General features: G+C 42.7%; 1 protein-coding gene across 4 annotated transcripts in view; it reads right to left on the bottom strand.

Annotated features, from left to right (window-relative positions):
• Positions 1-11,505, bottom strand: part of znf385d (zinc finger protein 385D) — a 112,752-nt gene extending 101,247 nt beyond the window's left edge. For 2 of the 4 annotated variants that reach the window (XM_023964620.2, XM_023964621.2), the window contains exon 1: positions 11,029-11,505. In XM_023964620.2, the coding sequence (XP_023820388.1) occupies positions 11,029-11,050 (22 nt within the window). In that variant the 5' untranslated portion in view covers positions 11,051-11,505. Of the gene's footprint in view, positions 1-810; positions 929-6,016; positions 6,071-11,028 lie in introns of those variants that run through there. The other 2 variants (XM_078933391.1, XM_078933390.1) reach the window with 2 other exon arrangements.
• Between the last annotated feature and the right edge of the window lie 975 nt (positions 11,506-12,480).

The raw sequence follows: 12,480 nt of genomic DNA, 5'->3' as shown, positions 1-12,480 counted from the left end.
GCTGACATCTGGGATTTTCCTCTGCTCTGCCACATCACACAGATAATTTGTTCCACAAGTGAAGAAAAACATCCCGATGTAGGCCGGATCTCCGTGTGTCACTGTCTCTGACAGCGGGATGATGCCAGCAAATTGGATCGCACTTTTGATGCCAGCGTTTGATATTTCTCTTATCCGACTGCTGATGAACAGAACAACAAACAAGGACGACACTTCGGGCAAACTGGACCTCGAGGGTTCGGTGGAATCCAGGGACCATCCGGTAAATGGTCATCAGGTGAACAGAATTTCTTTAAACGACGTTTGGAACTTTAACAGTCCATCACATTTGTTTGCCAAATTCTTTTTTATAATATTTGTGGATTCAGAATGACAACAAAAAAAAGACACTTTTTAAATCGTTTATCTCCAATCGAAGCAGTTTACCTCTTCTGACCAGGAACTAATATACATCTACTGTAGATGTCAACTGGACATCCTCTCTACCAACATATAGAGGTCTCCTACACATCTAACTCTAACCATCTACTCTTACACTTTCTCTTCTAACACTTTGAGCATTAAAAGTTTCAATATTCATGAAATAAAGAACAACGGACACAACCCTGATCATAATACTTCCCCCACAGGCTGTCTTTTCAGCACTGATAATGAGGAGGATGATGCTCCAACACAAACTAAAGTCTTTTTCTCTTTTGTCTTTTACTTCACTGACAAACCTCAAAAGCTTTTTACTCCCATTACATTGAATTATTCTCTAAATGGAAATATTTTTATGACAGTTTTAGAAAGAAAAGAAAATCCACTCACTTGCATCTGGAAGAAGATGTTCTCCTCTAAGCAGCTCTGCCAGCAGAAGCACATTAATCACTGCACATTGTATCCAATGGGAGGATCCCGTCTAATGGCGTAATTAAATCCAGGTGTTGCTTTTTTCAGCCTTTCTGTGATTGTTTTAAGTTTCTTCTGAGTCATTTTATCATGGAAAACAACAAACGCCTCACCTTCGCCCCACACAGCATCTCAGAGAAACCAATTCCAGCTGAAAGTGTGGCTGAGGAGGATAGCAGGCGCGTTAATTCTGAAGTTATTCTGTCAGAAAGCGCGGCTCGTCACAAAGGAGTCCGTGTCACTCGCAGGCAGCAGCAGGATGAAGGTAAACGGATCAACCAAGCTGCTGCCGCTCCTCCTGAGGGAGGTGTAAATGCTTCAAATAAAATTTACAGGGACTGATCTTCCTCCAAGCTGCAAATGCCGAACTCAAGAGGAACCCCAAACTTATAAGGAGCCTGCCAGAACAGCTCCGATATTTCACTTTGAACTGCGATAATTGACCTGGTGTGAAATCAGAGGATGCTTAGTTTTTCTTTTTTTCATAATTTTTTTATTGTCTTTTCACGGATTCACAGTTACAAATAATCTTGCAGCAGTTTATTTCCAATGAAATTCATTCTTACAGAGTACACAATAAAAATGTTTTAAAGAAAACAAAAGTACTAAATAATGTCAGTAAATAATGTTTAGTGGAGGCTATACTGAGACCGGTAAAGCGGAGATGATCATGAAATGATCCTTCATGGAGTGGATAACAATGACAAACCTCAGCAGTTTGCTTTGGACAGAAAAAAGATCTTACGCTCGTCGTATGTGAGGACATCATGGAGTCTGACAGAGAAAGATCTGACTGCACTGTCCCTTAGACCTAGAACCAAAGAAATCCGGTTAAAGGTCAATGACGTCACCAGTATTTGAGCCATTTTGGGCAGAACCAATCACAGTAGCAGCATTTCCATTCCACATGTGCACAAAACTTTATCGAAATTCTAGAAATGTCGAAAAAACACCATTTCGCAGTCACGTTGTTTCCGTTAAATCCTAATTATGTCAATAAACACTAACGGTGACTAATGTGAACAATGCTTTGATTGACAGCACATACATAAACATTTCTGCCACGGCACTAGCGCTCTTCATGCCGTGGAGCGGCGAGCTCCTCACACGTGGGAGGGGCTACGGATGAAGCCGTTTTGGTAAATGGTGGTTGGTGATTTTACAGAGGAGCTGTGGATCCAACAATTCCGCATGACACGCTCAACACTTGATAAGCTGTGTGACGCTGTGGGACCTCTGGTGGCGCCCGCTGTGCAGCCACTTCCTACCCAGAAGCGCATCGCCCTGCGGTTTAACTTGAAAATAGCATTCCCGTTGTAGTATTTTTTTAATTTGTCCATTTCGGTATGCATCTAAAACCACCTCCTCCAAACGCAAAAACGTTGGGTTTTTTCCCGATAAATGTGAGTTTTTGGGAAAAAAATTTAAAAGGACAAATTTATTATCGCAAATACATTTTGCGAAATTTTACATTCACTGGAAACGCAGCTTGTGAGTGCAAGTTGTTCCGATCGCCAATGGACGTCTTTATCACATGGGTGATGGTTGAGGGTTCATCTGATGCCTTCTATCAGGGGAAATGTAGATTCTGTGAATACCATCAAACTGTAAAAGCCCATACTATGAAGGTTTGAACTTTGGGAGTTTAAACAAGAGGGAAACATCTGGAATTCTGTTTTGCTGATTTCACCTGTCGCAGGTTATTTTTAGGACGTAACTCCTGCGCTCAACGAGGGACCACTGCATTTGTTTCGTCTGGTTCCAAATAAAATACCACGGATCCTTATCAACAGTCACATCCCAGGTTTGCCATTCCTCCGCCACATCTAAGGGTGTAACGATGCACGTCGGTGAACCGAAGCGTTTCGGTACGGCAGTTTCAGTTCACTACTTTTTTTTTTTTCACCGCACATGCGTTGTAACAACCCAGCTGCTTTGTCACTCGTAGCAGGGAAACGAGAGCCGAGCTGCTAATAAACTAGCTGCCTTGACTGTACTTGCCTCATACTCCACACGCCCTCCAACGGTCAGAGAGAGAGTAGACAGAGAAATAGATTACTCCATCTCCTTTCCAGCATTTAAACTCATTTATTATGAACACACACAGACAGTGTAACAACATGAACATCACTTCTCTTCATAGCTCTCTCAGTGATGGTTAAGGATTCAACACGCAAGATTTCACACTTCCCATGGGTCTTAGTGGCTATGGGCGGGGCTAACCATCGGGTCGCCACTGTATTAACTTTGCGCCGAGGCGGAAGTAATGTTGGATGGATGGACAGACAGACAGAGAGAGAGAGAGACAGGCAGGCAGGCAGACAGACAGATAGATAAAAACTTTATTAATCTCCAAATTCAGGCAGCAAAAAAACACAATAAATAACAATAAAATAGCAGTTCATATCAGGCAGATTTGTTGAAACAGAAGTACCGAACCAAGCCCTTTGAAATTCTGAATCGAACCCACTTGAGATCTTAGCATATTGTTACACATTGTTACATTGTTACACCCCTATCTAAGCACAACAATCCGGCATGTCGTGGTGGGCGTCCTGTAACATGCACCATTTGTGCACTAATGGCTAGAGTGTGGCGTACGGACACCACACGGCAGCATCACCCGGTATCTTGGGTGCGTGGAACTTCCCATAGTTATAAAAATACTTCACGATACGCTTCCCACACGCACGACAACGGTACGCTCCATTTTCATGGCGCCCCTTGAGGTGGTCGTACGAGCCTCAAGGGAACCGTAAAACACACCTGCAGCCACTCTCCTCTACGACCCAGACATCCCAAAAACCTTTCTTCATGTGAGCACGGCTTTAAGCAGTAGCATTTCTGACAATGAAGGCGAAGCATCAGAAGGCGGTTTTCCTAAATAAAAAAGTCTGGGACTAAAGAGGATCTTTCCTTCATAAAGATAAATTAGCTTAAATAGAACAATGAAACAATCAGAGGAAAGGTTCGTGTCGCTCACGTTACCAAACAACAAGCCGCGTTGACGGGCTTCAGCACATTCCAGCCGATCTCCAGCTGAACATCCGTCATCATTAACAGCAGTAGGCAGAACCCTGAAACCTGAGCTCGCCGCGCTCTCACACAGCCACAGCTGGTCACGGACATAATTGAGTTCAAAAAATGCTAATATTTGAGTTCTAATGTGTGCTTCAGATTTTTGTTTCTGCTGGTGGAAGACGAGAATCGGGTAAAGAAAAAAAAAAAGAACGGCAGGAGCCGTCGCCTACTTAGCATGGAGGGTTGCTCAGGGGGGCGGCTTGGTTCTGAGGGGCCTGCAGGTCACCGTCATTAAAATAACTGGTGCAAGAGCGCCGGAGCTGCCTGCAGGTTCGTCTTCAGCCGGCTTCTGCACTCCATTTTCCACGTCTGCGGCATTTGTTCCGATTACAATATCAGTAATCAAGAAAAAAAAGGAAGAAGACTTAAAGGTCACAGGAGGAAGAGTGGGCCACCAAACAACCCCCCCCCCCCCACACACACACACACACACAGCTCATTTGTTTGGGATCCTCTGTGCTTCCAGCAGACACTGACACAAGCAGGTAAGGCGATTGGCTGATTTAAGTTTGTCTATGCAAATTCAGGCCACAGATGTGTAATCCAGACCGCACGGAAATCTGCAGAGAGAGCTCAGCCTCCGCCTGCAGCTCTCAAACAACAAATCTGAAACCAACGCATTCCAGATGTTCAAATAAAAGCTAAATCCCATAAAATGGGAAGTTATTAAGGTCTGATTTATCTGGAGGACGAATGTAAATAGTGGCGTCTGCAGTTCTGTTCTTACCAACGCACTGAGCCGTGTTCACCTGTCATGTTTTTACTGAGAAAACAGGTGGATTCCTTGAGATTTCAGCTTCTGCTGCTAAAGCTAAATGGAAAACTCACCGGCTAGGATCGAATTCAGCTAAAAGAACAATTCATGCACAGTGCTATATTAGTGATGGACACAACAGAAAAGATGCGCTTATAGATTTAGTTAACAAAGATCTGCATATGAAAGCTGAAAAAATATGAAATGGAGCAGAAGAACGGGCAAATATAAACTAAAATACCTCCTAAACTAGCCAAAAAAAAGGTTTGACATAAGGTGGAATGTAACAAAGAAATGTGTCAGGGGAGATCTAGTCTTTAAAAATCTATAATTTTACATAAAATGTCAGTTCATAAAGCTAAGAACAGATGTTTTTTAAACAGAACCAAAAAGCATCACTGCATGAATGCTAAAAATAGTAAAAAGCAAAACAGAAAAGAATTTGAAAAGGTTTGAGGGGAAAATCAAATTTAAAAAATGTATGACGGAATTAAAAACAGTGAAAGCTGAAAAGTTTTCACAATAAAGAATTAACTGCTAAACTAGTTAAAGAAAATTTGAAAATAGAGTGAAATAAAACTGGAAAAAGTTCAGAGGAAAATCACATAAAAAATATTTTTGTAAGTTAGTTTGCTAATTAATATAAAAGGAGCTGATTGTGAAAATTAAGAGGAAAAAGCTGAACAATCAATGCAGGATCACCTGCTAAAAGAACTGAAAAGAATTTGTTGAAATGAAGTCAAAAAAACTGATGAAAATATGAGGTGGGAATTAAATTTAAACTTCCTAAACTGTGAATCAGCGATAAGTATACAGATAGTTAAAATCACAGTTTAAGGTTCAATAGATTATAAAAGGGTTTAACAATAAACTATAAAAATGCACAATTATTTGCTAATCACCCAAATCCTCTGGTTATTGCTGTAATGCAAAAAATAGAAAACAAACATTAAATGAAATGCTAAATATGTTAAACATCAGAAAACCTTTCAGGAAATACATATTTTTTAATTAATTAAACCTTCATGCCTTTGTTTAAAAGTTTCTCTTTTTTATTTTATTTTTTGGTAACTTTTAGTCATAAAACTGTTACCTCGTTAAAAAAAACAAAAACTATGCGTCACTTGTGAACAACAGTTTCATCTATCTAGCACAGCGCCTCCATGATCAAAGATGGCGGAAATGAAAACATCCTACATTTTTTGACAATATTTGATTTTGATTTAAAATACAAGTTTTAGAAAGGAAAATAATACAATAAAAAGTGTAAACTATGAATGATTTTCTCACCTATTTGAAAACTTTTTTCCCCTTCTGTATAGCAACAGGAAATGTATTGTGATTTTGCACATCAATGTCAAATCACAGCGCCCCCTAGTGTGACTTTAATGTAAATGTTGCAACCGGCTGGTGGGACAACAGAGGATCGCTCCTCCAGAAAACAGTGAGACGGCAACAAAAACTGCATAAATGAATGGTGTACAAAAAAAGATAAATTATATAAATAGAAAGAAAACAAAAGACGCAAATATCTGTAAATAAAAATGGATTAAGATGCTGAACCTCAATTCCCCATCAACCTTTAAGGTCAAGCTGCTCTGAAGAACAGAATCCTCTGAAAATGTCGCCTGGATGACTGAAAATCTTAACAAACATTGTTTAAAAAATACGAAAATATTAGTCTGTAATAAGGAATCAGGCTAGCCGATGTAAAAATGTAAAGCACCTGAAAAAAATAAGTATTTTCTAAAAATGAAGACCCCCCCCCCAAATTCTTTTACTGTTTGAAAATGTGAAAGAAAAACGTAAATAACTGAAAATTAAAAAGTAATTTATTCACATTGTTTAAAAACAACTAATGAATATATTTCAGGAACTAAAAAAACGTAAAAAAAACTGTGGGTGCAACAATAAGGTTACAAAGCGACGCAGATGACGAGGAAGAACTGAAAGCAGACACTGGGGGGGGGGGGGGGGGGGTGAACTGGAATGAAAACATCTGTAGAGGATCATCAACATGAAGCTGGAGAGACTGACAGGACAGAGAACAACCCAAAACATCACTAAAAAACAAGAGAATATTTAAAAATGATGAGTTGAGCTCAACGATAAATGCTAAATTAGAAAAACATTACAGGCAAATAAAATAAGGTTTCATTAAACCAACCAGTGTAGAAAAAAATAACACAGAAAATCTGCTGCTATGTTAGACAAAAAAACTGTTAGATTTTTTATTGTTTGGTTTTGGGCTGTTTTCTGCTCATAGACTAAGGTAAAGCATGAGAGTTTGAGGGCCCTTCCCATAAAAATGTGATGAAAAGTCCAACAAAACACTAAACGAAAACCCTCTTTTTTGTTTCTGAACAGAAGCTCGACCAAATTTGATCGGAACTGTCCAGATACTGTCTAGATCTCAGAGAAAGACGAAGGAAGGGCATCTAACCAGCTGACTGAGCGACTTAAGGTCCTTTGGCTAAAGGAAAACAGTCAAACGGACTCTTGTGGTAATTGATTTGAGAAAAGTCGCCACAGTTGAAGAGCCACATTTAGTCAGAGGAAACCAACCTTCCCTGAGGGAAATGTTGCTCTTGACACGCAAACGCTGGTTTATTCTGTCAGTTGATGTAGGGGTTGACCTCACGGCCTGTCCGTCATTAGATGAAGAGCAAAATGGTTGATGCACATTCAACCATCTGAGGATTTTTGGACGCTTTTGGTGGCAGATTTTTTTTTTTTTTTTTTTTCTTTTTTTTAACTTGTTCTGTCCAACAGCTGAGCAAACAGATTAGAGCTGAAGGCTTTTTGTGTTGGACAGGTTTTACTATCACAAAAAGAGGTTATATAGCTTCGAAAAACTAGAGTGTAGATTTGTATAAACCCCTTTTTGTCGTATTATTTTTTATTTATTTGTTACATTTAGTGTGTGTGGGGAGGGAGAGGGGAAGAATGTGAGGGGAGGGTGGAAGAGAGTAAAAGGAAGAAAGGTGAAAAGGTGGGGGATACAAGCACTGATTTGACTAAGTTATTAATTTAAGCTGTAACAATTATACCAGATCTGCTGGAAAGACGAATGTTACATCAAAGGTGAAAATCTGACACTAAGATGAGCGAGAAAAAAAAAACTGTCCATCAATACACTGTAGGTAAGGAGGAGGGATGAAGCAGACAGGGAGCAGTGTAGCAGTGTGCACGTGCACGTGGGGGTGGAGATACATGCATGCTGCCGACGTGAACCGTGTGTTCATAAAGGGAGCCAGATCCTACCCAGCCAGACCAGCCAGACCAGGAGAGGGGAGGAGAGCCCCCCAGGCCAGAAGCCCCCCCAGCATCCGGACCCAGGCAGCCCGGGAGGGGAGGAGGAGGGGACCGCCCACCCCACCAGCCAGGCACAGAGAGGGCCCCCCTACAGGGGCCCCCCCAATGCCCAGAGGCACAAGCGAACCCAGTGTCCGGCCCCCAGGCCACAAGACAGGAGCGCTTAGCCGTACCAGGCGGCAGCCATGGGGGCCTTGGTGGCAGATTTGAAAGAAGGTTTGTCTTTGTTTTTAATGATGGTCAAGCAGATGGGGGGGGGGTGTTTGGCTGGTGTTTGGTCCTCTGAGTTCACCTTCCTGCAGGATTTGTGCGGCTTTTTTTACACCTGCGGCATTATGTGGAGAGTCTGGGTGGCCGGAAGGAGTAAAAAAAACACGATGTCTGGAGGACTGGCATTAGTTATTCATTGTCTTGCTTTGGCTCTCCGCCTGCTGGTCCTGGTGTCCTGCGTCCGCCGCATCCTCGGATAAGATCCGTCCAGAGAGGCCGCGGGTCCACTCAGCCAAAGATACTATGCCCCCCCCCCCCCCCCCCCCGTCCCCCCCAGCACACACAAATCCAATTATGCGATAAATCTGGAAACTCATTCCTATGCTGACGAGGTTCCAGATGTGATTAGCACCTTTGTGTTTTCACGCCGTTTGCTAATTGTGTTTTCTGACCCTCTGCATCACTGCACTGCAAACCAATACCCAGAGACTTTAAACCTTTAATTTTTGACGTTCAAGATACTTTATCAGCTTGGAAGTTGTTTTATCTTCTCTTTAGCTTTTCTCAAAATCCGTCGAGCATTTTTTTTTTTGTCTCGTTAAGAGCTGTGTCAGGGCCGGGCAAACCTTTTGGCTCAAAGAGTTCTGAAATTTGATGGAAGGGATGAACCAGGAGCAAATGATTGCAGCGATTTGACGATCCATTTTCTTTAGAGAAAGAAATAACATGGAATCTGGACAAAACAGGCCTTTCACTTTGATTGAAAATTAACATGCGTATTGTAAAACAAAGCCTTTTAGAGTTTTTGTTGAAGGTTTGGTGACTTTTTCTTTCATTTTACTGCCAATTGGACCAACGGGTTGATATCCCCGGTAAATGGTCGGTAAATGTCAGTCCCACTTAGAAACACCCACGAGCGTCAGAAAAACAACAAACACCACAAGAATGCAGAATCACTTTCTGCACCTTAAGGACTGTCAGTTTGTTTGTAGTGCACTATCTATGGGGAGACACCAGAGTTACAGAGGAAAAAAACATCAATAAAGATAATATCATTTATTCCAGGTTAAATAGCTTAACGGGCTGCGTTCGGCCCCCGGGGCCAAAGTTGGTCCACTCCTCAGCTAGGATCCAGGATTGAATTACTTTATTTTAAAGTTCAATACAGTTAGACGGACATTCACTGTCAAGATTTTAGAAGCAGATACTTAGATGTATGTTCTAAGGAAAAAAGGCTAGTTTCAGATTCTATGAGGATGTACAAACTTGAACTGAGATTCTTATCTTGTTCAGTTTGTTCTAAAATGAGTCGTTTCCACTAATTACACTAATTATTGGTCACTGTAATCAAAATAAACTACAACAGGCTATTGCTTTTTGCATTTGCTTAGAATTAGCAAAAAAAAAACGGCTCGTTATTGGGCCGTAACATTCAGTTTGAAGTTAAGTTAGCTTTTTTAGCTGATGTTTCCCTTTTTGAATGTTTGTGTGGAACTCCTTGTTTCTAGATTTTGATCTGATTTCTTGTTGAGTCAAAATGATTGCAGAATGGATGGATCATTTCCCTACTTTCTAGTGATTTTCTTCATTGGATGAGTGTTCTTCTCGCCTTTTTTTTGCGGCCTCAAACAGAACCCTTTCAGTCCAACAAAGTGGCTGCGCAGTTTCGCCGTCGCCCGCTTTCAGTCTGCAAAACAGAAGCTGTGTCTGTTGGCCTGTCTGTGTCTGAGCCAGATCCGACCCTCGTTCCTCCCATCAGGCCAAACGCCGGACGATTGAAAGGTGGGTTTTAACGGCTTTTCTTTTCTTCAAAGAGGTCAAGAGTCAGGAGACGTTGTAAATCACTTAAACTGCAGGAATGGAGAGAGTGGAGGGGGTGGACAAAGATGTTATTAATGTTTTAAGAGATGCTATCTACCTTCCCCTGCTGTGCACTCAGGTCTGCATGCATAAATGCTCAACAGCTCTCGTCCTGTCTCCGAGGGAAACCTTTTTCACCCTCTTGTTTGGTTGTTTTTTACCCAAACCCGTCTTCAGGCAGAGACCACAGAGCTTTCACCTCTCAGCATGTCGGCTTAAATGGGCCTGAGCTCCACCCACCCATCCTTCCACCCATCCATCCATCCATCCATCCATCCATGCAGACCTTCATTTTCCTCCAGCTTTCACACCTGAGAGAGCTGAAGCTGTCTGTGCACCTGACAGCTTATTCATTTGGAGGCAGCTCAGAAGAAAATCCTTCCCTCCGCTGCACGGTCAGTAACTTCACACCGCTTTAATCCCCTGAAAATAAAGACAAGCCTTCCACTTAACAAATCCCACTCTGAAAACTCTCCGTAATTATCCGTCCAACCCGAGACAGGCGTGAGAAGAGCACTTAACCAAAAGTCACACAAAGTCTTCCAGAGCTTCTTCAAGTGTCCTACATAACAACTAACACCTTCCTACAATTCTCCAGGCTCTTAACTCCGAGATTCCTCTGAATCCTGCAAAGTCAGGTTCTCTGGAGGATCAGGAATAGAATATTCCCCGCTCCGATGCCATCCCTCTCCAGCTGTAACTGATTTACATGTAGAAGAGGCTGGAATGCACGTTTTCCGTGTGTGACAGAGCACACATGAGGTGAGGAACTTCACGCTCCTTTTTCTTTAATGGAAACCATGCCTCCAGGATCCAGTCCAGAACAAGTCGGATCACACATGTTTGCGAGGAGGGACCCCCACCTGGGGGTCGGATGATGGATGTAAACACACGCTGAACACAAACACAGCACTCACCAAAGAACATGCTGCTCTCCATCGCTCCAAAAGCTCAGGGGTTTGCTGTATTTCCTCTCTGGTGCCCAGCAAATGTGTGTGTGTCCATGTGCAGCAGCAGCAGCAGCAGCAGCAGGCTGTGCATGTCTCATACACTCCTCAGTGGCGTGCGTGTCCGTGCGCGTGTGTTCAGTCCAACAGCAGCAGCAGCGTCGCTGAGCGCTCTCCAGCTGCACGCCGCTGTTCTGTCAGGCTCTGGATCTGCCTCTCTGACTCCTCTCACACCGGTCCTCCCCTGCATTCTCGTCCCTCCCCTCTTCTTTAGCTCTTCCCCTCCTCCACCACCACCTCCTCCTCCTCCTCCTGGCCCCTCCACTTACTGATCCTCCTCTCTCCTTTCATTCTCTGCGCTCTCCAGCCTCCTCTCCACCAGCGCCTCTCTCTGTTTGTCTCCCCTTTGTTTTTATGTGTCAGCCGAGCTGCTTCTTCTCCTCCTCACTCCTTGCTTTTCTTAGCTGTCACTTCTGCCTTTCATCTCCTTCCATCCTCGGCTTTTTCCTCTCCTCCATCTCTCCTCATCACAGCATAAACAGAAACTGAAGTTGGTAAACATGTAGATTAGTAGTTAAAACCTGTGGACAGAATTAGCATCTTTCAGCTTATTTTTCTGCTGCTACAGCTGCATATTTCCTACTGGTGATAACTTTCAACAGCATGTTTAGACTTTAAAAAAAAAAATTCACGCTTGAAGAACAGGAAACATTCATTTACTGGCTGCTGAAATGAAACTTTAGTGTCTTCCTGAAACAACATTCCAGCATATTTTAAAATAGATGTTTAAGACCATCTTCATTTAAAAAAGGTAAAAGCTAAAAAGAAGGTTTTCCTTTTCTAAAAAAGTTTTGATGTTTTTAAATGTGTAACAATTGGATGGATGGAGGGAGTGAGGGATGGATGGATGGATGGATGGATGGATGGATGGATGGATGGATGAAGAGATGGATGGAGGGAGTGAGGGATGGATGGGTGGATGGATGGATGGATGGATGGATGGATGGATGGATGGATGGATGGATGGATGGATGGATGGATGGATGGATGAAGAGATGGATGGAGGGAGTGAGGGATGGATGGGTGGAGGGAGGGATGGGGGGATGGATGGATGGATGGATGGATGGATGGATGGATGGATGGATGGATGGATGGATGGATGGATGGATGGATAGATGGATGGATGGATGGATGGATGGATAGATGGATGGATGGATGGATGAAGAGATGGATGGAGGGACTGAGGGATGGATGGATGGATGGATGGATGGATGGATGGATGGATGGATGGATGGATGGATGGATGAATGGATGGATAGATGGATGGATGGATGGATGAATGGATGAATGGATGGATAGATGGATGGATGGATGGATGGATGAATGGATGGATGAAGAGATGGATGGATGGAGTGAGGGATG

This window comes from Oryzias latipes, chromosome 16 (assembly GCF_053564925.1).
Source record: "Oryzias latipes strain Hd-rR chromosome 16, Olatipes_Hd-rR_3.1".
Classification (NCBI taxonomy): domain Eukaryota; kingdom Metazoa; phylum Chordata; class Actinopteri; order Beloniformes; family Adrianichthyidae; genus Oryzias; species Oryzias latipes.
Note: the sequence above shows the minus strand (reverse complement) of the source record. Positions and strands in the feature narration are given on the sequence as shown.